The following is a 24694-nucleotide window of genomic DNA, read 5'->3' on the forward strand; positions in this document are numbered from 1 at the left end:
GAGGGCAGGAACCTAGGTTCATTCACGTCTGCATCCCCATTGCCTCCCAGAGTACCCACACTTTGAGTGGAGATTGGAGGAATGGGCATGCAATTTGAAATATAAGGAACCTATTTATTGCCTTTCACACGCCAGAAACCCGTTGGCAGAGAACTGGTAATTTTTATTTTGAGAAAATAAGTTGAAACTTGTTTAAAGAGAAGGGGGAAAACCCTCTGCATACTTTCATTTTTAAAATGACCACATACTTGCGAAATATTTGTTGCAAAGTGTAAGTTTTTATACTTCCTCCGCTTTGGACATAGCTGAGTCTTCTAACAGTTCTAGAACTAGAGAATGGCTAAACTGACGCGTTGCACTAGCCTTTCTCCCGAACCTCAAAGATCCCCAGGGCTCTTACAGTCGGGGATGTTTGCTGCCTCAAAGGGAAGAGAGAACCAGCTCTTGCGAATGAAACAGCACTTCAAAAGAGGCGGCGGCCTACGTAGGGAGAGGGAGCAGCCACCGTCGAAAGACCCTCTGAATAATCCGCTCTGAAATTGACTGAGGCTGGTAGAGGTGTAAACTGAAACTCCAGAGGCTAACCCTAAGCGGTTACATTTTCTCCACCAGAAGGTTTCCCAGCCCTGTCACTCACTCCTGCTGGCTTTCTTTCCCCGCGCGCGCCCGCGCGCGCGCGCGCACACACACACACACACACACACACACACACACACACACACACACAATTTTGGTGGACTGCTGCACTTGACATTGAGCCTGTCTCCTACCTGAAGTGGGGCCCTCAGAAAGCAGCGAGGTTGGCGTTTCATTCATAATATATGACCTCAAGAGAGGAGGGAGGCAGGGACAAGAGCCTTTCATCTCTGCTACTTAAAATCCCAGCAGCGCAGCAGAAAGGGAAAATGAGCTGGGAGTGAGCTGCATCGGGGCATGAAGTATGGCACGATAACGGTACGAGCGAGCGCGTCAGCGGCCCGCCCGCCGGCTATTTATACCATGTAGATTATGCAATCTGGCTCCAGCCATTCATGCCCGACTGGGACGCCCCGCGCCGGGGGAGGGGGGCGGGGGGCACCATTCCCGGGCGCCGGGTCAGTTTCTAAGTTTGCATCATCCCCTTTATTACGAGAGCTTGGGTTTCCATTCCTGCCGGCTGGTCTTGGGAGAGACAGCTGGGCTACAAACTCACTTGGCACAGACTGGCACACACGACCGCTTACTTAAACATAATAAAGGCACCGGGACGCCGAGGCGCTGCCGAGCAGCGCGCAGGGCTGGGCTCCGGGCAGACCGGAAGGAACTGATAAACCGAGCGCTAATGATACCCGCTCCCTCCCCCGTCGGAAGTGTCCTCCGAGCGCCGGTCATTGAGAAATACCGAAGGGGCAGAATGGGGGTGAGGTGAGGACAGGCCTGGGCCGTAGCTGCGCGCGCCTTGCGGAGCGGGGAGCGAGGGCGTCGCGGCAATGGGGGATTCGGCCGGCCGGGCCGCACGAACCTTAGGGCACAGCTGGGTCCTCCCCAAATCACCCCAGCTGGGCGCGCGCCCCTCTGGGGGCTGCGGGGGGAGAGTGATTTATCAGATCCCACTTCCAAACCCACCCCGGGGAGATATACACTCGCGGCCCCTACCGGACCCAAATAAGGTGGGAGGACGCAGAGAAGGGGCGAAGGACACGAAAGAGAGCCGGTTGCCGAGAAAGATAAAATGTCCTCTTCTCCCGGCGCCCGTGCGGGGCGGTAGGGAGCGGGGGCCGCGGCCGGCTTCCGAGTGAAACCAGACCTGCGGGTCTACTGAGCATGCCCGTTCCGTGGCCGCCGAGGGTCGCTCCGGTTCCGCGCTCCGGGCTTTCCAGGCGGCTGGCAGAAGGACCCGGGTGGGGGTGCTTCCCCGCCCCCGACTCTGGCTTGAGGGGTGGGTAGGCGGGGGTCCTGCTGGGGGCTCCGCTGGGTGTGCGTGAAGTTGTGAGAAGATCGACTCTACTTTTGAGGCTGTACGATCTCACTCTTGAGTCGACACCCTTGAATCGATCGTGTTCAGAGCTGCCCGCCCCCTGTTTTGCTGGTTGTGGGGGAGAGACACGGATGTGGGTATTTAGCTCTTTCAGTAATGTCGTTAAATTAAAGCCCTAAATCCGTGATACCCGCTATTCTGGTAACAATTTAGTAGACTTTGATAATGTCCTGATATTCAGATCAATAAACATATCTGAGTTATTCGCCCAATATCGCCATTTATTCTGTGGAGCTGCAGGAGTCGCAGTAATTGATGGGGAAGACCAAGAGGTGACCTACTAAGAACATTTCCATTAAAAAGCCCCTTTTGGGTGATGAACGAGGCAGAAGAGAACTGGAAGGATTTCTTTTAAAGAACATGATGGAACGTAAGTGAAGGAGGGTGGCATTTAGTAATACAATTGGCTAAAGAGAAGAAAGGGTTGCCATTCATCTAGTTGCAGCGCGCTGCTTAACACAGTACGTTCACCGTAGCCATTTATTCTTCCCAGCAGCCCTATGTTGTGGGCAGTATCCTGACACTACAGGTGTTTTACCCAAGGCTCAGAGAACCTAAGGACCTCCTGGAATTTGGCATCAGGACATCCAAGTGGGGAGCTGGTGACTCCTGGACTTTAGAATGTTTTCCTTTGCTCCTTTGGCTGCCTGGTCTGCCGTCTGGGCCAGTCATTCACTGCTATTAGCTGGGAGCTGGATGAATGAGTGGTGATGACACCGATTCATTTGTCTGTCTGCAGAAACTAATAATCAACTTACCTGCCACCTTGCCATTTGGGCACTCTGAAACTGGAGGGTGGAGCCATAGAGATGCCCACTGGGTGGAAAATTTTGCCATGGACAAATATCTGTTCCTGGAAGTTCAGGAATGACTGAGTGGGATCTCTTTCAGCACCTCCAGGAGAAAAGCAATGACCAAAGGTGAGAACTGGATAGATGCCTTTGCCTTATGGGGATTTAGAGAACAATGAGATGCTCCTTTGTTCACTGCTTTCTCAGAGACTCTCAATGGCCTCAAAACCTGAGAAAGACAAGATTGTCCTTGTTATCCCTGTTTTATAAAGAAACTGAAGGACTGCTAAAAGTCTCACTCAAGGTCTCAGGCCTGCTAGGAAAAAAACAAACCAGGTGTTTCTCCCTTGTCTAGTTCCCTTTTCAGCACTACACACCAGCACTCAGCATCAAAGGTGGGTGAACCCCAATCCATGTCCACAAAGATCATGGTTGTGATAGGCATGAAGCCTAGGGTAAACCACTAGTTTCTCCTTGACTCAAGGTGATACTGTTACTATCTTTGAAACACTCCTGGCTCTCCAAATGCATACATATACACTTTTGTGTATACTACATTTGAGGCATATATTTAATTTCTTAATTTGTTCAGTGGCTGCTATTTGGTTAAAATCTCAGTATGTTCTCTTGGCACATTCAGTAGGGTGGAAAAATGTACTGTGCTTGGAGAGCAGGAAGGGGCAGGGACTCTACCTCTTGCTCTTTCAAGACCCCTGGAAGGAAGTACTGAATAGCTATGTAATTTGTGGGACCCACTGCAAGTAAAAGTGTGAAGCCCCTTGTTCCAACACTATAAAAAATCTCAAATCTGCAACAGCCGAACATCAAACCAAGTAAAGATCCCTGTGCAACTGCACAGGTTGCATGCCAAGGAAGCCAGCCTTATTCATTGCCCAGACAGCGCTGCTTTGGAGAGTATGGGCCCACTCAGCCCCGCGGTCCAGGGGCCAAAACAAGAAAAATCATTTAAAGACAAACTGGGGGGGGGGGGGGGGAATCCAGAAGCTCTCTATCTCCTCATCTGTGCAAAAGCCCACTGGGCTGGTAACCTCTGGCCCAGTAACTATGGCCTTCAAGGGCCTGGGACAAGGGCCATCCTCCAATATGAGAGACGTTTACTAAATAATTTTTGAAATGTATTTCGGTTTACCTTTTAATCCGAAGAAGTCCATCATTTCTACTGAAATGCAAACGTTTCTGGGCTGTGTTGGATTTGCTTTTTTTTTTAATATACAATAATGATTCCTCAAAAATGCCCCCTCCACAAGGCAAAACAGATCACAAGATTCATAAGCAATTGAAAAGCCTCTGCCATTCAGAACCTTGGCAAAACACCTGTACCGTCCCCACCCTCCCGCTGCACTGTGGAGGGTAGTTGGGTCCGCTGAGCCCAAACCACCCCTCTGGGCCTCCCCTCGACTCAGCGTCTCCGCCCCCGCCCCCCACCATTTTTAATCCAGGGGTTTGGATGGAGGGAGGGAACCAAACTGGAGCCAGATGTGTGCGAGTCCCCGGCTCCTGCCTCCTCCCTCCTCTCCGGCTTCTTAAAACCCGGAGCGTTGGCGAAAATGGATCAGGAGCCAGACAGACGCCGCACAAACAACTCCGCTCCGAGGCTCCTCCGGGAGTGGAAGCCAGGAGGGAGGAGGAAAGGAAGCCGAGCATGCTCAGTAGGCGGGACAAAGTTTTTTTTTTTTTCTCCTTTTTTTTTTTTTTTTTCTTTCGGTCGCAAGTAGGAAGCTTTTTGCACTCCACCACCTCTGGCCGCTGGGAAGACGTCATCGCTTCCGCCCTACTTCCTCCTCCTGTTGGCGGCGGTGAGAATCCAATATGGAGTAAATCGGTGGAGTCGAGAGATGGGGCTCGGACGGGGCGCCCTGCACCGCCTCCCAGGCGCACCTCCCCCGGCCGCCGACCGCTCCCCGGAACCGTGATTGGCCAGGCCCCCGGGGGCGACCCCGGACCGAGCCCCCACCCGCGGCTGGCCCTCCTCTCCTCCTCCTCTGAGCAGTCCCCGCCGCTCCACGGCGCGCTTGTTTTTCTCCTCGTCTCCCCCACCGCCGTCCCCTGCCCAAATCTCTCCCCCTCTGCTCGCTGCCGAGCCCCCGGAGCCCCTTCTGCCGAGCCCCGGGCGCTGCGGGGCTCACTCCTCCCGCAGCTTGCCTTTGCACCCCTTCCCCAAACCTCACCCCGCGCTCCTATCGCCTGCTTCCCCTTCTGCCTTCTGCGGCGCCCCTTCATCTCTCGCCGCTCCCCCTCCCCAACCAAATCAGGCGATCTCCGGAGATGTGAAGAAGGAGGGTGAGCGGACAGGAAGATGAAGGGAGCAAAGCTGCCCGCCGCGGGACAGGCGTCTAGGTGAACAGGAAAATGACCGAAGAAACACACCCGGACGAGTAAGTTTGGCCGCGGGGTGGGACAAGGGTGCCCCGCGGGGGCAGCGTGGGGGACGGGGCTGAGGACGCAGGCGGGGACGCTGCTTGGGTGAACTTGGCGTGGGGTGCAGCTACTAGCCGGCCTGTGGGCTTTGGGATGCGAGATCCCCCCCCATTGTTGTTGAAGTGAGGAGGGGGCAAAGACTGCTGAGGGCCGGCGGGGGCGCGCCTTGAGTCGGCGGGCTGGTGGCCGCGGCGGGGGCCAAGGGCGCGCGGGTGACCTCGGGGCGGTCCCCGCTCCTTCTCCGGGGACTCACAAACACTCCCTCCCCCCCGAAATCTTCCGCGGCCGGAGCGAAAGACCTGACACCCCCGCTCCGGCTTCCTGGGGTCGGTGGGTTTTCACATAGTGACTTTGTGACTTCTGCCCCGCCGCTCGCCCCCCGGTCCCTTAGGGAGCCCACTGGGGCCCAGGCTCCGCCATTTCGTTTTCTTGAATCGCTCTCATTTGCATACCACATTTTCATTCATAAAAAACACGGCGGAGCGAGGGGAGGACTGGGCGCGGGCTGCGCGGGGGTCTGCGTGAGCCGGGATCCCCAGGCAGGTCGCCGTGCGGGAGCCGCCGGAGGGGTCCCGCGGCGCGTGTGAGCGTGTGTGCACGCGCTTTTGGGCTCGGGATAGGCGCCCCGCGGGATCGGGGGCGGATCCGAGTCGTGTGCTGCGGGGGCGGGCGGGAGCGTGCGGGGCAATGTGCTGCGGGCGTGTGTGTGTGTGTGTGTGTGTGTGTCTGTGTGTCTGTGTGTGCGGGCCCGTGTGTGTGCGCGCGCGCGTGTGTGTGCGGGGCAATGTGCTGCGGGCCAGTGTGTGTGTGTGTATCCGTGTGTATGTGTGTGTGTGCGGGCCAGTGTGCGAGTTTGTGTGTGCGCGTGCACAGGCATGCGTGCCCGGCCCGCGGGCCCGAGGGAAACAATGCTCGGGGCGCTCGGCTGGAGGGGCTCCGGGGCTGACCCGCCGCCCTCCGCAGGATCGGTGCCGTTTTCCAGCCCGGGGCCAAGGTGAGGCTCACTCCAGCCGCGCGGTCTCGGAATCGGGTTTGGCTTTCTCTCACCCCCGCCCGAGGCGTTTCCAATCGGGGGAGAAGCGGAGGCAGGGCTCCTGGGCCCGGCGCCTGAAGTCGTCGGCTTCGGGTCCGAGAGGTCACCGCACGGCGGCCGACGCCGCTGCTCAGTGGCTGTGCCCGCCACCAGCCACTTTTTTTTTTTTTTTTGTGAATAAGACGCTCTCCTTTATTGTCACATGATATCCCTCCCCTCCTCCTCTGCACATTCATAAATCCGGAGCCTGCTTCGGCTCCTTTCATTCAGAGCTGCCATTAGCTAAGGTAGCAGTGGCGCTGGCTTGGGCGCAAAGAGCGGGCTGATAGCCGCTGGGACGCACCCTGGGGGGAGGCCCAGACAGCATGTCTGAGGGGTCGTGGGGGCTGCGAGTATCTGCTCGCGAGGCCCGGGGTCTCTTGCCCCTGCGAGCATTGACAAGTCAGTGCAGAGAGGGGAAGTGACTCAGGGCTGGGTGACGGGGAGGGCTTTTCTTGCAGCAGGTGACAGAGTGCTGTACTCTTAAGAATCTACTTCACTTTTTTTTTTTTTTTTATGCCCCTTTATCATTTGGCGTCTGCTGTTACCAGGCTGGGCGGGAGAGGGTGTTGAGAGGGTCGGTGTTTGGGAAAGGGAATTTCCTTCCTGTGGTCCCCAGGGATCTTTGACTGCAGTAACCCCTGGTCTGCCAGACACCCGCAGCTGGAGAGCCTGGTGTGCATGTCGCTGTGGTCCCACCACCTGTGCTGGTCTTTTTAAACATTTTGCTTTGCCTTCATAGAGTGTATCTTGAAATGATAAAATGAAAAAAAAAGTTGCTCTTTTGGGGAAGAAATATGCTTCTGGGCCTTGTCCCCATTCGGACTTGACTAATAGACAAGTGGTTTTATAGGTCCTCCTTTGTCCTTGCACACACAAATAGCAGAGTAGCAGGGAGGGACGGTTGCCTTGCTCTGGACTTGGGGATTCTTGTTGGAGATTGGTTCCACTCACCTGCATTGGGTTCCTTGGCTCCATCCCTTGGGACTACTGGCCTGGCCTCTCTCTTTTCACCCGTAGCATGTCAGCTTTGCATCCTACTCCATCTGATAGCCAAAGCAAAAGGATTTGGGGTGGAATCACCAGCAAGAAATGACTATGTCTACTTCATGCTTTCAGAGCAGTTCAGCATGGAACTGGCCATCCCGACTGCTGTCAGAAGCCCAGTTGAGACAATGGGTATTTGAGGACAGGTTCTGGTTTCAGTTAGAGAATCAGAAAGCTGTGGCGCCTTAGCCCAGTGCAGAAATGGCCTTCCCAGGATGACTTTTAATGTAATGACCTTGGCATGAGACATGAAATGTAAGCCCGTAAGAACATGGACTGCATGGGCTGTAAACTGCCATTTGTGGACACTGTCCATTATATTATTCAAGTTCTTATGTAATGACCCATCTGAAAAATTCCTTTTAAATGTTAATGCTTGGAAGAAGGTTTCTCTCTGGGTTGCAGAGCTTGCTGTGATTGCCTTTTTGTTGATGGGGTTTTTTGCAACCACTGTCTGGAAGCTCAGAGCTAAAATTATTGCTTGATTACAGTAGTCATGGTTAGCCTAGCTTTTGCTAGATTTATTTACCCCTCCTCTAGTATGAATTTTGATCTTTTATTTTCTTTTCTAATGGCTTTATGTTTGAAGTTCTACAGATACCTTTTGGAAGTAGGCAAGGTGTGTTAAAAATAAAGCAATTTGGTGACCTCAAATTGGGGACCTACGGGGGAAGTAGTTATACCTTAGGTAGAATAGATTTTCTTGATAGTCCATATTTAAGGCTTTTATTAAACGGTACAGATATATAATTAATATGCTTAGCATCAGAGTACAGTAAGTCAGAATCTTGCAACGGGCAAAATTGTGCCTAATTTTAAAAAATAACAAATGTTTGTCTTCTCATGCTCTTTTCCATGTCAATTTAAAACTTCTCTAATAAGTATATGATAGTTCAGGAAAGCTTGTCTGCTCTTTTTGCTGACTGTCCTAAAAAATAGCTTCTATACAGAAAATACTCTGACCCTTCTCCTCTGATCCCACTCCAGCTACAAATGCATGTTAAGATTTACAATTCTACAGATTTTTTTTATAATTTAAAAGTAAAAAGCATCAACAAACCATTGAAAATTATCTTTTGTACGTAAGAGTGGAAAAAAAGTTTTTGATCGTATGCATTTTGTCTGTATCTTTAAAGCATTTGATTATGGTCATGAATGATTTGGAAATTTGTAGACAAAATGAAGAAATCCTTCTCAAGTGAGTTTAACACAGGAGAAATGGGCCTACCATTTAGGTATTCTGTTCCTCTCATATACTCTTCTCAGCAACACATATCTTGCTGAGAATGGACTTGTAAGCTTTGTCCTTAGTCATGTTTTTCCTAATGTTGAAAGGTCTTCCATTAAAAAAAAAACTTAAATATTTTTACTGAGCCATTTCAAAGAAATTAGATATCAGAATTTCTTATATCTAAATACTTGAGCTTACTTCCCAAAAGATGGGAATACTCTTCCATGAAACCGTAATACCATCATCACACTTTATAAAATTAAGAGTCATTCCCGGTTGTCTTTGACATTCAGCCCAATTGACTGAAAAATGTCTTTTACAACTGTCATTTCAGCCAGGTGCCAATTAAAGATCCTGAGTTAAATGCATTTAACTTAAACTTAAGGCTCAAGGCTCAGCCATTTGCTCACTTTCTGATCTAAGGCAAGTTACTTACCTTTTACCTTGGTTTAATCTGAATGAATAAAATGGGAGTGAATTTTAGCAATTTCATGGAGTTGCTGTGAAAATTATATGAGATATCCAATGTAAAGCTGTTGAGCACCAAGCATAAATCAGGTGTCTGGTGTTGGCTCTTAGCAGGGCACTGGGATAGGTTTCTTAGAGGCTCAGCTTGTTAATTTTCAAATAATCCTATGAAGGAGTTATCCCATTTATTTTATTATTTTTTAAAAGATTTTATTCATTCATTCATTCATTCATTATTTAGAGTGCACACGCAAGAGTGGTGGGGAGAGACTCTGAAGCAGACTCCCCGCTGAGTGCAGAGCCGGATGCGGTGTGGGCTGATCCCACCACCCTGAAATCATGACTTGAGTTGAAATCAAGAGTCAGAGGCTTAACTGACTGAGCCACCCAGGTGCCCTGGAGTTACCCTATTTAACTGATGAGGAAGCTTAAGTAAAGTTGCTTGCCTAATACAGCAAACTTTTTTTTTATAGCATTTTAATTAGTCTTCTCAGTAGTCCTCTGAGGTAGATAGGGTATTATTACTTCCATTTATAGAGGGGGAAACTGAGGTCCAAAGAAGATGAGTAACTTGTCCAAGGTCATATCATTAGTAAATGAAGGAGCTAGGCTTTGACTCCAGCCGCCTGGCCCAGGAAGGACCGTTTTTAACCACTGTGTGAGGTACCTTCTCAGGAGAGGACAGACTGGCCAGCCTTTGTCATTCTGACTTCAGAGCTCACACTGTTTCTGTCAGTCATGCTGTCCTTGATTCTTCTGAATTGGCGACAGTCTGTCATTGCCATAATTTTTTCCGCTTCCTTTATCTTCCCTGAAATTGCTGAGGCACATACTGAATTAAAGTGAATTTAAATAAACTTGGGCTTGAGAATTCTGTGATACACCTTAAGATAATAAGAGTGTGAATTCAAGAGTTGGTTATTGCTGGATGGTAGCTGTACGTTTGTTGAAATAACGGTTGTAGAAATTAGACCTGGTACAACAAATGTTGATCCAGTTTCTTTGCATTAGCCTTTAAAAAGAGATGTTTCTACTCCATAGGAATAGAATCCTTAAATGTTAAAAACATGGAGTTGGCTATGCAGAATTGGAATCTTGGTCCATTCCTCAGAAGATGTTGAAAGCAAGACAAAACACTTGGAAAGACCTTAACAAAACTTTGTAACAGGACATTGTCATTGTATAAAGTTAAGTGCCTACTTCGAGGCCATACATCTTTCTAGGTGGTGGGCTTTCACCTCTTTCCATCTGCTAGGCTTGTTTTTACGAGGATTTAGCAAGTGCTCCCTCCTTTCTAGCTATGGCTGATCCCCTCTGCTTTCCACTTCCTTTAACCAAATAAAATATATAAAAGTGAATCAGTACAAATATCAAAACTGTTTTGCCTCAACAGTCTGCTTACTCATGCTCTTTATTCTGGAATTTTCTTTCTTCCTTCCCTTCAGCAAGTGAATTTCTGCTCATTCCCCCTTCTCACCAGTTCTGCGGCCATTCCTTTTATTAGATCCTCCTCGTCTTTGCTGCCCTCCACTCTTCACGTCAAAACTGAGGACTCTTTATAGCATTTTCCCCCACAGTGTATGGCAGTTCTCACCATTTAGAGTTGGGCTTATACCCAGCTAGATTCTTACCAGAATATGAGCTTCTTGGATTCAGGATTACCTCTTAACTGCTTAGTTTTCTAGTTGTTGGCCCAATACCATTGGGCACATTATGGTTGCTTAATAAATGTCTGTTGAATTAAAAAATGGATTTATTTATTTTAAAATGCTTTGTCCTGGGGTGCCTGGGTGGCTCAGTTGGTTAAGCGACTGCCTTCGGCTCAGGTCATGATCCTGGAGTCCCGGGATGGAGTCCCGCATCGGGCTCCCTGCTCGGCAGGGAGTCTGCTTCTCCCTCTGACACCCCCCCCTCATGTGCTCTCTCTTTCTCACTCTTTCTCTCTCAAATAAATAAATAAAATCTTTAAAAAAACAAAAATAAAATAAAATAAAATGCTTTGTCCCTACCAACGAATGCAATAATTATAATTGTTGTATTTGGTTAACTTAGTGTGTATAAGCCCCCTCTGAGAAACTCCACGTTCACATGAAGCCCTTGGCCCATTTTGTGGGACTTGGGTGCAGAACTGTCTGGTAGTGATGATCTGTGATTGACAGCTCAAAACCATTCTGATTCCAGTCACTGTTGTGGGAGTTGGGAAGTGGAAGATCTTGACTGCAATAAGCCAGGGCCTATGTTTCTGCCTCTGCAGGAGAATCTCTGTGGAAATCACAATATTAACAATTTGCAGTAGCTGCGGGGTTCTGATGGAGTCTCAACACTCGAAGTGGGAGACAGCCGTGCTGATGAACACCAATACTGGCATAGTTCCTATATTACCGGGCTGAACACAAATACACAATCTGACAGCAAAACCCTCAGAAACTGAACAAGATGATGAAAGAGGCAGAGCAGCAAGTTTTGGTGTGTGGTTTTTTTGGCTTGATTTCTCAAGTAAATTGGGCTGGTTTAGTTTGTTTGTTTTGAGACCCAGTCATATTGATAAACTCCTGTAAAGGCTTCTTTTTAATCAGTATGTAAGGCTAGAACATTGATGATTTTTTAAGGCATTTTTAAGGGCCTGTGGTCACTGGAGTAGAAGGAATATTTTGCACTGGTGCACACAGTGCCCTGTGGAGCAAAAAGCGTTTTCTGTGTGCTCGCCCTGGGCAGGCATGAAGCATTGTCACTGCAGCTTGGTATGTGTCTCATGTCATGGGAAGGAAGTCAGACCGGGATCTTAGTAACATACTTGATAGTAACTGGCATAGGAGTTCACTCACGTAACAACTGTTTTATAAAACTGATTTCTCTGGTGAACTCTGTCAGCAGTGTGTTCACATGGGGCGTGTGGTACACAAGATGGCAAATTGTGCGTATGTCATGTATGCTACTCTCAAAGGGTAGTTTAATATTTATTTAAACACAAGATACCTGCTTTTGCACTCACTTAAGAGCACAGAGGTGAAGAAATGGATTCTGACTTCATCCTGGCATTCAGAGCTGGCGATTGAAGGGATTAGAACAAGGGCAGCTTCTGAAATGTATGGCTTTGTCTCCTGTGTATACTGATATATAATGATTTTTCAAATCTGGTTGTTTTCATTCTTAGATATATTCCCTGTGGTCCATTCTTCAGTGCTTAAACTTAATTATCAGGTTAAGTTTTTAATTGTCTTTCCTAGTTCATCTGGTAATGACATCTTTGTCTTTTCGTTTTCATTACTTATTCCTCTTCTTTTTCTCCTTGCATTGCTTTGGCTCTGGCTTCCAGTATTGATTTTTCAGATAAGCACTACTTAGTTTGTATTTGCATCCCACCCTGAGAATGCACAAAGGTTAGCTGCCCTTCTGGTGTTGGGAATAATAGCTTATTAAGCCTTATGCCCATAGTCTTACAGAGTGCTGAGCCCATTGTAGGCTTCCTGCAAATGTTTAGTGATTGATTAAAGCAAATGTTCATTAATTGAAAAGTAATTTTACCTTATATCAAAATATAAACTATTATTCTTAACTGTACCTATATCCAAAAAGATTTTGAGGTTGCCTTTTCAAAACATCCGGGAGGGGCAGACTGCCATGATGGTTTTGGGGTCATACCGTGCTTCTGTCCTCTACTGACCAAGGGCCCCTGGCAGGTGTTTTAAGCCAGGAGCCCTGGGTTAATGTGAGTGAAGCTCACTCTGCTGTCTAATTCATAGGCTGTTAAAAAGTGAAAATGAAATCATGAAGGTAAAGCATTTCGGCACAGTGCCTGATGAATTGGGAATTCAGTGGGACTCACCCACCTCCAGTCTCATATCATGTAGCAAGGTAGTATTTATTTTCAGAATTTACAAGGTAGAGGATATCCATTCGCAATATTTTACCTTCACAGCAACTTTTTGAGTCAAGGAACAAGATTCTCACTTTATGCCTGTAAGCGCCGAAGTGACCTGCTCAAGGGGATTTCTAGGAGGAGAATTAGAGCCTCGAAGTCATGTTCTGCTTTTTATTCAGCTTTCGGGTACTGTGCTGGTGGGACCTAGAGTAGCACTTTAGTTGGTGCTGTAATATTGGTAATGCCCCGCTGACTATTGGCCCTTTTACTCAGTGATCCTGGTTGGCTATCTTTCTGAGATTTCATGTCTTACAGAAGCTGGCCTCCTCTGTTACTGTCAGTGTACTTACCTGTAGTGTACTAGCGTCCTTGGCTTTCTTGCCATTCCTGTCTGTGGTTCAGGAATCCTATCACCAGTGTCATTCAGATGGTGTCTAAGAGTCAATAGGCTTGGTATGGTTTGGGTTGGTGTGGGGGAGGGTTGGCTGAAGTTTCCTTGAGGAGTGAGTTTTTGTCTACTTGCATGCCCTGTTGGTGTTTATGTTTTATATTTTCAGCCAAGAAACAAAGTGAATGTTAGATCAGGGGTTTAATTTAATCATCAGCATCCCAGTAATTTTACTCATTTTTACAGATCTTTAAAGTTGCAAAGTGTGAATATAGCCTTCATATAGTAATTAAATCTTTCTCCTTCACTTAATAGGTTAAATCAAATCTGTGATTTTTCTCAGACTCAAATTCCAAAACAGGTCTGCCCTGCCAGTATAGTATGCATTGGCTCAGTGTTAGTTCTGGGCCTGAGGGCCTAATAGTTGCCTTTTCATTAACCTGTGTATAAACAGGTTTCAGATCTGGAGTCTGCTGTTTTTAAACTAGCTTTGAGGACCTTTCCATCCATTCTTAGATGTCTTTTATACTAAGGAGAACCAGGGGGTACTAGATTACAGGTGTCCGTTCAGAGCATGGTAGACTTTGAATCTGAAGAACTTGATTTTAGGGGCACCTGTGTGGCTCAGTTGTTAAGCGTCTGCCTTCGGCTCAGGTCATAATCCCAGGGTCCTGGGATCGAGCCCCGTATCAGGCTCCCTGCTCCATGGGAAGCCTACGCTTTTCCCTCTCCCACTCCCCCTGCTTGTGTTCCCTCTCTCACTGTCTCTCTCTCTGTCAAATAAATAAAATCTTTAGAAAGAAAGAAAGAGAGAGAGAGAGGAAGGGAGAAAGAGAGACAAAGAAAAAAAAGAAAGAAAGAAAAAAGAAAGAACGAACTTGACTTTAGAAGATACTTGGACCCTAGGGGCGCCTGGGTGGCTCAGTAGGTTAAGTGTCTGCCTTCGGCTCAGGTCACATTCTCAGGCCTGAGACCAAGCCCCACTTGGAGCTCCCCGCTCAGTAGGAAGTCTGCTTGTCCCTCTCCCTTTGCCCTCCCCCCACTCATGTGCTCTCTCTCTCTCTCTCTCTCTCAAGTAAATAAGTAAAATCTTAAAAAAAAGAAGATACTTGGACCCTAATTGCAAAGCCATGTATTAATTATTTTATTGGGTAAAATAAATAACCGGGGTGGTGAGGCTTGAGGAAAGGGAGTGGCCAGCTGTTGAGGGCCATTCACTTACTGCACCTAATGCACCAGACACTGAATCTGCCAGACAGTACCAGAGCTGTGACTCAGAGCGAGTCTCTGGCCTTGGGGAACTTACGTGCTCTGGTGCTAGGCACTTTCATATGCCCTAGGGGTATGAGGACAGCATCATCTTGATGATTGACTCTCAGAGTTGTTTTTTCTTTCTTCCCTTGATTCTGCAGGGTTCCTCCTAGAGCTGCAGGCATTGGGATTCCCAAATTTGGGGGGGGGGAGCTCTTCATCCGGAGCATTAAAAGTACTACATTGCCCTTCCCAGAATCCCCTAACGAGCTCTTCAAGGTATTTGGTGGGGGGGGGGGTGTTGTGTGAACACGTACTTGTGCACTCACACATGGGTGGAATATGTCTGACAGGCAAGGATAAGATTCAGAGAGGTTAAGTATCTTGTCTGCAGTCACAGAGCAGAATTTGTTATTTTTAATCCAGGTCCTTGAATTTCAGATCCCATGTTTATAGAATATTACATGTCATAACTTCATAGAGCTTTAGTTTTCTTTTATAAAAAAATTGTGTGTACAACTTGACTTATATTACTGTTGAGCAAATGAAGTTAGAACTCACTTTGAATCCTGAAAATACCTCAGAACTGTGAGGTGACATTTCTTTCTTGTATTCCTTTTCAGCTCTGTGAAGTAGGAAAGCAGTGCCCACAGAGGTGGCCTTTTCTGTACTGATATAAAGAGCAACTTTAGGAGGCCTGGGTGGCTCAGTCAGTTGGGTATCTGCCTTTGGCTTGGGTCGTGATACTGGGGTCCCGGGATCGAGCCCCACGTCGGGCTCCCTGCTTGGTGGGGAGTCTGCTTCTCCCTCCCCCTCCCCCGCTCCTTCTCTCTCTCTCTCTCTCTCTTTTTGTCTCAAATAAAATCTTAAAAAAAAAAAAGAGCAACTTTACAGATACCTCTTTGGGAAAAAGAACTAGCCACCTTATCCTTGAAAGTCTGAATGAGCAGAATGGATAATAATGCACACTATTCTGGACCTGTGTTTTAGCTTAGCTATTTTGAGAGGAGGATCAGACTTGAACTTGCATTGGGAGTCTTGCAAAGTGAGGATTCTGATTTAGTAAGGCCTCAGATTCTGCGTTTTTAAAAAAGATTTATTTATTTATTTGCGAGGGAGAGAGAGAGACAAACAGGCAGACACACAAGCGGGAGGGGCAGAGGGAGAGGGAGAAAGAAACTCAAGTGGACTCCACACTGAGTGTGGAGCCCAACTTGGGGCTCAGTCGCAGGACCCCGAGATCATGACCTGAACCGAAACCAAGAGTCAGACACTTAACCCGCTGTGCCACCCAGGTGCCCTTCAGATTCTGCATTTTTAATAAACTTCCAGGTGCTGCTGGTGCTGCTGATCCATGGATAACAATTTATGAGTAGCAAGGGCCTCTCTATGGCTGTGATGGTAGTAAGCTCACAGCTGCCCGGTCTGTGTCTTCAAAGTCGACTTCACATACTTGGCATTTGGAATCCGTTGACGAAGCTCATTGGATGAGAAGGTGGTGCTTATTCATGGAGAGATATTATCAGGCAGCCACTCCTCCATCCCTGGGAGGGTTTCCAGCTTTGAGATACAGCTTAACTTTAGATGGGAATGTGCTGGAAGAATTTTTTCTTACAGCTTTAAAAAAGTTCTTGGTGAATGCCAGGAGGCCCAAGAATCCATCATTTAAAAAGAAATTCAAAGTCCCAGCACTTTGTATGTAAAGTCTATGGTCAGCTGGCATTCTGCACCTTCCAGACAAATCAGTCTTGTATGGAAAGCCTGCCGCCCTGGGAAGCAGGCGCGCGCACAGCCCTAGAAGAAATCACAGGAAGTAATTAAACAGAGAAGGTCAGAGAAAGAGGAAGTGGTTGTGTTGTTTCTGATGCGAATAGCATTGTTGTTCCTGGGGATCCAGATGATGGTGTTTAAGTCTTCTGGAATGCGACTGCTTGGGGATTTGATTGTATTTAAATTGCAGCCCTTTCAGTTTATTCTTTTAGACAGCAATCTAGTTAGGAAATGAATTGCTTTTAGGTCTTATCAGGAATACCCACGTGCCTAAGCAAAAGTTTTAAGCAGGGAGTTGCTTATAGCTTGGCAAATTGCACCTAAATGAAATGAATGTCAAGACTATTAGAGGTTAATTTTAGGTGTCTGGAGTTCTCCTTAATTCTCCTGATTAAATACTTTAACATAATAGTTTCCTTAATTGGAATAATGATGGAATATTAGCATGCATATTAAATCATTTACCCAAATTTGAATAGGGTTAAAATGCAAATTATCCATCACTTGTCAGTACTTACTCTTTAGAGATGATTCCTGGTGAGAGATGGGGAAAAGACTGGAATGTGAATCTGGATGGGGCTTTCCACTTGAGGCAGCATTGCTAGGAAAGCCAAGAATAGACCAGAGGACTGAAGTAAGTGAGAGACCCTTTGTTCCCCCAAAACAGTGGTACTAAAAATACCCCAACACTTATGATAGCAAAACTGCAACATGGGGGCGGATGTGGTGGGAAATCTGAAATGAACTGATGACCCTCTGGTTGTGTCTTTATTAGCCTGTCATATTTTTCTTTGACAGGAAGGTGATGAGAGTCTAAAGACCACCCCCCCGCCCCAGTATTTAGATACCCCATCTGAAGTCTTGGTCTGATGCCACCACCCAGCAGTTCCCAACCAAGTGTCTGAGAACCCATAAACACTACAAGTGTCTGTGAACCAAATACTAATGTCACCCATTTGTATCTATTACTCTATTTCGATGTACGTAGCTGCATTTATAGAATAATAAACCATGACCTCATTAAAATACTACACAATTCATGGTGGATGTTTGTTGTATATTTTTTCTTAACTCACAGTTATTAAATGCAACTGTAATCCCTGAGGAGGGGAGCTGGTATCCAAATTTTCTCCCTTTGAGTCTTTATACTTAGAAAATTGGGAATCCTTGTGGCCCTCATTCTGGACGTAAGAATGTAAGTGTGGTCATTCTGTAGGGGATGCATACGCAAGAGGGTGTGTTCCTACGCCAGGGCGGATTGGTTGGAAGGTCTGGGGAAAGTAAGGGCCAAGTTTAGTTGGAGGAAGAGAAGTTGAAAATGAGTCAGGACATCTCTCTTAGAGATTTGACATGGTGTTGGATCTTCTGATTAAAGGAGGGAGTGCTGGGGGCATGAGTCTTCTCTGTCTTCAGTTCTTGCCCTTTTTAGTGGCCACGGTCAGCATTGTCCAATACCCGTGCTGTGCAGCTCTCAGATGGACACCAAGCAGCAAAGAAGATGGCTACCCTGTTAACGTGTACAGAGCTCTGGGAGTCAGAAAACTTGGGTTCCCCTTCCTTCTTTGCCACCAGCCTGCTATGTGACCTAAGATGCCGAGCTTCTCCGGACTCTGCTTTCTCATCTCTAAAATAAAGGAGTTGAATAACATAACAGTATGGAAGGACTCTTCTAGTTCCAAATATTTCAGGGAGAGTTAATGTTAAAAAAACTTATTCATATTTACTTATAAGCATAATATTCTTTTTTTTTAATTGAAACATAGCTGACATACAATGTCTCATTAGTTTCAAGGGTACAACATAGTGATTCATCACCTCCGTGCCTATGCTGTGCCCACCACAAGTATAGCTGCCATCTGTCACCATACAACACCATTACCTGTAGCTGCCATCTGTCACCGTACAACACCATTACCTGTAGCTGCCACCTCTCACCGTATAGCACCATTACCTGTAGCTGCCATCTGTCACAGTACAACACCATTACTTGTATTCCCTGTGTTGTACCTTTCATCTCTGTGACTTTCTCATTCTGTAACTGGAAGCCTGTATCTCCCACTGCCCTTCACCCTTTTGCCCATTCCCTCTCCCCACCTCCCTCCGGCAACCACCATTTTGTTCTCTGTGTTTCATGAGTCTATTTCTGCTTTGTTTATTTTGTTTTTTAGATTCCACATATAAGTGAAATCATTTGCTATTTGTCTTTCTCTGTCTGACTTATTTCACTTAGCATAATATCCTCTAGGTCTATCCATGTTGTTGAAAATGGCAAACTCTCCTTCCTTTTTATGGCTGACTAATATTCCGTGGTTGTGTGTGTGTGTGTGTGTGTGTGTGTGTGTGTGTGTGTGTGTGTGTACCACATTGTCTTTATCCATTCATCTATTGATGAACACTTGAATTGCTTCCATATCTTGGCTATTGTAAATAATACTACAATGAATATAGGAGTGTATATGTTTTTTGAATTAGAGTTTTGTTTTCTTTGGGTAAATACCCAGTAGTGGAATTACTAGATTGTATGACATTTCTATTTTTAATTTTTGTGAGGAACCTCTATGCTGTTTTCTATAGTGGTTGCACCAATATACATTCCCACCAACAGTGCGTGAGTGTTCCTTTTTTTCCACATCTTCGCCAATATTTGTTATTTCTTGTTATTTTGATACTAGCCATTCTGACAGGTGTAAGGTGATATCTTATTGTGGTTTTAAGTTGCCTGACGATTAGTGATGTTGAGCACCTTTTCATGTGTTTATTGCCATAGAATTCTTTTTTAAAACAGAAAAATACAGAGCAGAAATTAAAATACTTCTTGTTGCACCAGTCAGGGAAGAGTTCACTTTCAACGGGGTGGGTCTTGAATTTTAGAGGACTCAGATAGGGATGGTGGTGGTATTTTGTGGGAAGGCACAAGTCAAGCCATACAGGGAGGAGGCATCTCTTGTCCAAAGGTTTCTTCCACAGGTAGAAAACTCCTTTTCTGGGTTTATGCTGGGGGAGCTCAGAGAAAGAGCTGGTTGAGTTGGCTGAGGTTAACTTTAGAAGCTGAGTGCCAGGCTAACGAAGCAGGTCCTTGGAGAGTTGTTCTTTAGGTAGGACAGAGCTGTTTAAGATTTTGAAACAAAGAGGTGCTGATGTGATATGTTGGTAAATTCAAATTAATTGAACTAGTTAGAGGGTGCAGGCGAGGCTAGAGTCAAGGAGGCTGCTAATGATTGTTGCTCTGCCACACCTGGGCAGGACTTTTCTCTCTGGCCTTAATTAAATGCAGTAGGTATTGCTGTAAATAAAAAGTTTTGTCCCAAGGAGGGTGTCCTTATGCTTATTGGAAGATGGTCCAGTGTGCTGTGAAATTCAGAATGTTACTTTGTAGATCAAACTTACAATTTGGGAATAATGCAAGTGTTTTTTTGTTTGTTTTTACTATTGTTACTTCTGCAGAAACACAGCACTGATCTGTTGAAATTGCTGTTGTGATGCACAGGATGCATGATGCATATTGCCCTTCCTCAGTAGAGTAAAATGGTTGCAATTAGGTCATAAAATTATAGAACTGGAGAGGATCTTAGGAAAATACCATCTTGGCTCCCTTCTTTTACACGTAAATTACAGTCCAGAGAGGTCGAATGAGTATACTGGGGTTACCACGCTGTCTGTGATTTGGGATATGTCTGTGCGCAGATGTCATCTGGCCTTGGTACCAGTCCTGTTTTGGGCACTGTGTTAAACATTCATGACAATTGCTGTCTTCAAGTTGTGGAACCCCCAGGAGACAGGATAAAGATGGTAGAAATAATCAATTCAGGTTAACGTGGTCCATGTAGATGGTGAACCATCAACACTGGATAGATTGCTAGCTTTGGTCAGCTCTTGAGCAATAGGTTGCATTGGATGAGCTTGCCAAATGCTGTCCCTGTGTGGCTCATCTGCAACATCACTAATCATCAGGCAACTTAAAACCACAATAAGATATCACCTTACACCTGTCAGAATGGCTAGTATCAAAATAACGAGAAATAACAAATATTGGCGAGGATGTGGAAAAAAAGGAACATTCACGCACTGTTGGTGGGAATGTATATTGGTGCAACCACTATAGAAAACAGCCTTCGCAATTCAGCTCTTGAGCAATAAGTTGCAGTGGATGAGCTTGCCAAATGCTGTCCCTGTGTGGCTTACCTTGATGGCAGGTAGGAGTCCTGAGGTCTGACTTCCACGTGTTGTGTTTCAGGGACAAAAGGGTTGGGAGTAGAGACAGAGGAGGGCCTCTTTCAGCTTGCCCTTCTGGGAGAGAGGGGATGAGCCCTTAGATGAAAAATTGAAATACATGTGATGGTCCAAGGTTTTTGCACCTGGACACCAGCAAGAAAGTTTTGAAACATTACCTCTGCTTGTTCTTCCTCCCTAGCTCCAGTGCCTTCTGTTCTCCCCATGTGTTTGCTTTTGATGTTAACTGCCAAGGCAGTGTGGTCATAGACAGCAGGAAGTAATATTTGATATGCAGGTCTCATGGGGTGGGGGTAGGTGGATGCCAGGATGGGAAGGGTGGCGGTTTGGGCACATTAGTGTGAGAACACTGCATGTTTCTAAGCCAACAGGTGCTGTTGCAGCTAAGGAGGGAAGGGAAGAATTGACCACCTGGTCATATAAGAGCATTTTTATGGTAGCTTTCTACTTTGTTTTTCTAAGGTCACTGCCCCATAGGTTGAACCCAGATAAAGTTGGGATTATCCTCTGTACCAAACACAGGTAGTGTTGTAGCCAAGGGCTTGTAGAAACCTAGGCTTGAGGAAGAATGAAAATAATCTCCAAACCAAGACAGTATCCCCATGAGCCAAAGGTCCCACAGACAGGCTGGGAGGACACACCCTGCTTTGCCACAGTGAAACTTAATCCATTTCCCATTCCTGCTTTGAAACCATAGTCTTCAGTCAGGACTCCCCCTGGGATAACAAGATTTCTACTGCTTGTGTAGGATAGGAAACTTGTATTTTTAAAAACTTTCTTTCTCTTGGGTTTCTATCCACCCCTCCCTTTTGTTTCTTCTTGTTAATCCCCTTCAGCTGGGCATTCTTCTCACTGGTAAAGTAAAAGGGTCCCTTGTGAGTCTGAAGATTCCCATGTGGAGTTTCAGGCTCCTAGTTCAGTGCTTCTGGATCATCCAAACGATGTGGGTCGTTTGGTTGTAAATGATGGATCCCCTTTCCACATTCCTCTTTTTCCACAATGAGCAGCACAGCAGTGACCAGGAGAATTAGACAGGTGTGGACCACCCACCACCCCTGGCATGCAACCTGAAACAGACCTCCCCCTACCCCCAACTGTCCTAACAAGGACAATTTATCAATATAACAAGAGGCCCTAAGGTGGAGCATATCTGGCGTTGGTTTGGGATACTGTTTAGGATGCAGTGCCCTTCCTACTTTCCAGTCTTACCTTTCTCATCCCTAGATGAATTGAATTCAAATGTCACCTCCACTCTGTGTGTCATTATTAAAGTAAATCCAGGAGATTCTAATGTGCCTTAGGCTAATCAGGATTTGGAAGAGGGGAAGTGGGGAATGCCCAGCCAAACCTAGAGGGTCGTAACCAACCAAGATGGCTAGGGAAAATTTTCTCCTTTTAAAGATCCTGGGTGACAGATGTTAACTAGATTTATTGTGGTGATCATTTCACAGTATGTACAAATATCGAATCATGTCGTACACCTGAAAGTAACATAACGTTATATGTCAATTCTATCTAAAAAAATAAATAAATAAAGACCCCTCCCCACCTCCGCAGCTTGTCACCACCATTAATTTATCTGACTGTGCCATTTTGGAGGGTGTTCAGAAGACAGCACACCTGCATATCTGTACCTGGGACTGTTCTGAGAAGTGTTCCTCCCCTTTTCCCTTCCCTCCTGATTCCGACTCATTGAAGTTGGATAACAAACCGTTATTAAGGGAGGAAGATACCAAATTAATGGTACATGTGAAGCGAGATCGTAAGAGACAAAAAATAAATTCTAATTGTTGATCCAAGAGGTCTTTCATGTAATAAAAAAATTCTAAAGCATATGAAGAACCACCTACAGCTGCCCAAAATTATGACTGTTTTTTATTATTTTTAAAAAAGGTTTTGCTAAAACTTTGAGCGCCCTATTAACTTGGTGATGTAATACAGTTGCTTTTAGGTTACATATTTAGCTATTTTAATAGTTAAAGTAGTAAATAGAGGTTTTGTTTTGTTTTGTTAGTGGAGTGGAACCAGTTATTTTGCAGGAAACAAGAGTAGTTCTTGCATTTGATTTTTGAATGCAAAAATCAACGTGAGACCAGTATTTGCTCGAATTTAAAGGAAAATAAAGTTATAGAATCATATGCTTTTACCTAGAAATAAAAATACATTGACTTAAAACAGATGTCTCTGACAAACACTGATGCCAGGTTTTAAGATTGTAGCTTGTCACCCAGAACTAGGAGAAAATGGGACAGTCTTGAACAACAATGTAAATGTACTCAATGCCACTGAACCATATGCTTAAAAATGGTTAGAATGGTAAATTTTATGTTATGTATGTTTTGCCACAATTAAAAAAAGAAATCAAACCAAAAAAAAAAAAATGGGACTGAAGTCAACTAATGGCTTAATAAGAACTCTAGAAAAATGGCAGCTTGAGCATGACTTTCTGGGCCTGTGCATCTCAGGCTCTGAATCTTGTACTTAGAATCCTCCTTTGTAGATTGCTCGTTTCCGGCCTACCCTTAGTCCCCTACATCTCCTCTTCTGCTCCTCCCCTCAAAAAAGCTCCCTTCACAGAAGTTTGAGGCAAATGAATTTGAATTTGAGATTACTCCGGTGGCGCTCAGTCGTGTGGCTTCTAAAGGTTCCTGCATTTCTTTCTAGACTAATGTTTTTTTTTAAGGTTTTATTTATTTATTTGACAGAGACACAGCGAGAGAGGGAGGGAGGGAGAGAGAGAGAGAGAGAGAGAGGGAACACAAGCAGGGGGAGTGGGAGAGGGAGAAGCAGGCTTCCCGCGGAGCAGGGAGCCCGATGCAGGGCTTGATCCCAGGACCCCGGGATCACGACCTGAGCCGAAGGCAGACAGTTAACGACTGAACCACCCAGGCGCCCCCTAGACTAATGTGTCTTGACAAGGGGTTGGAACCTCTGAGAAAGGGCTAAAGATCCAAACAGCTTTGCAGGAGTGCTCCCACCACCACTGGTCTTGATTTTGGGTGGTGGGGCAATGAGCCCCGCCTAGCCAGGGAGACCAGGGTTGAGGGTCAGCTCATTCCATAGTGACAAAGCGATATGGCCTTGGGCAAGCATTTGGCATTCAGAGAGCCTCGGTGCTTCTCAGGTAGAACAAGAATGCTGTTCCAGATGTTGTGACAACCATGTGGGATAATGATGCAAAAAAGTGTGCTAACTAACACACGTAAAAACCAACCAAACAAGCCAGTCTGCCCTTCCTCCTTTCCCCTATTTGGAGACCAGCAGATTGCTAAACTGGCGGGTGAAATTAAGAATCACTTAATTCAGATGTGTGAGAGTGAATGTGTGCCGTAGTGCAGGGCTATGAGGAAACAACCCGGTCCTTGACAATGTCAGGCCCTTGTTTGGTGTTTTTAAGAGTTGATGTTTCTCTCTTTACGTAGTTTTACTAGTAGCATGTTGGTGTAAATTGGATTGTGAGCATTTCTGAGGTGGCATGCCCCTAGAGCAGGAATATTGGCAACCTTTTATATAGATTTTGTGAATTTTTCAGTAAACCACACAGTAACTCTTACCAACAAGTACTCATTCTTGATTGTTGAAAATTTATACTCATTCATAAACTGTTTATAGATTTGACACTTGCTGGCCTTGGGAATACTTAAGTCACCACATCACCACATTTGATACTTAATTTGGTAATCTCTGTGTCCACTAGTAAAAACAAATGTTATAATGAGCTGCTGTGATAAGCTCGTGGGGATAGGGTTATTCATGGTCGAGGGCACAGTTGTCCATATGAAAGTACCCCCCCCTTTCCTCCCCCTCCCAGGATTGGAAGACAGGATCGGAAGATCTTACCAATTCAGGGAGCTGAGAAGCATGCCCTGTTCCACCACGCAGGATGGCCCTTCAGTTTCTACTTGGACACTTCTCTGATAAGGACCCCACGTGCCCAGTGACTTGGGCATGCAGCTCTGATTGTCGGCAAGTTCTTCTATGGAACCACTGTCCACAGCAGCAACAACCAGTTCTCTTGTTCCGACCGCCCTGCTGATACACGAAGGCAGTGCTTGCTCTCTTCTGCTGGCCAGGCATCATCCCGGTGTCCTTATCAGTGTTCAGGTTCAACCCTCTCTCATAAAATGG

General features: G+C 46.1%; 1 protein-coding gene across 1 annotated transcript in view; it reads left to right on the plus strand.

The window, feature by feature from the left end:
- The first annotated feature begins 4888 nt into the window (after positions 1–4888).
- The window catches only part of SPRED2 (sprouty related EVH1 domain containing 2), a 114610-nt gene continuing 94804 nt past the window's right edge, over positions 4889–24694 (plus strand). Inside the window, exon 1 of the mRNA XM_028093864.2 lies at positions 4889–5204. Within this exon, the coding sequence (XP_027949665.1) occupies positions 5179–5204 (26 nt within the window). The 5' untranslated portion in view covers positions 4889–5178. The remainder of the gene's footprint in view (positions 5205–24694) is intronic.

The sequence above is a fragment of the Eumetopias jubatus genome, unplaced genomic scaffold, assembly GCF_037043125.1.
Source record: "Eumetopias jubatus isolate StellerSeaLion01/CBP00866 unplaced genomic scaffold, mEumJub1_p1.0 scaffold_9, whole genome shotgun sequence".
Lineage (NCBI taxonomy): Eukaryota > Metazoa > Chordata > Mammalia > Carnivora > Otariidae > Eumetopias > Eumetopias jubatus.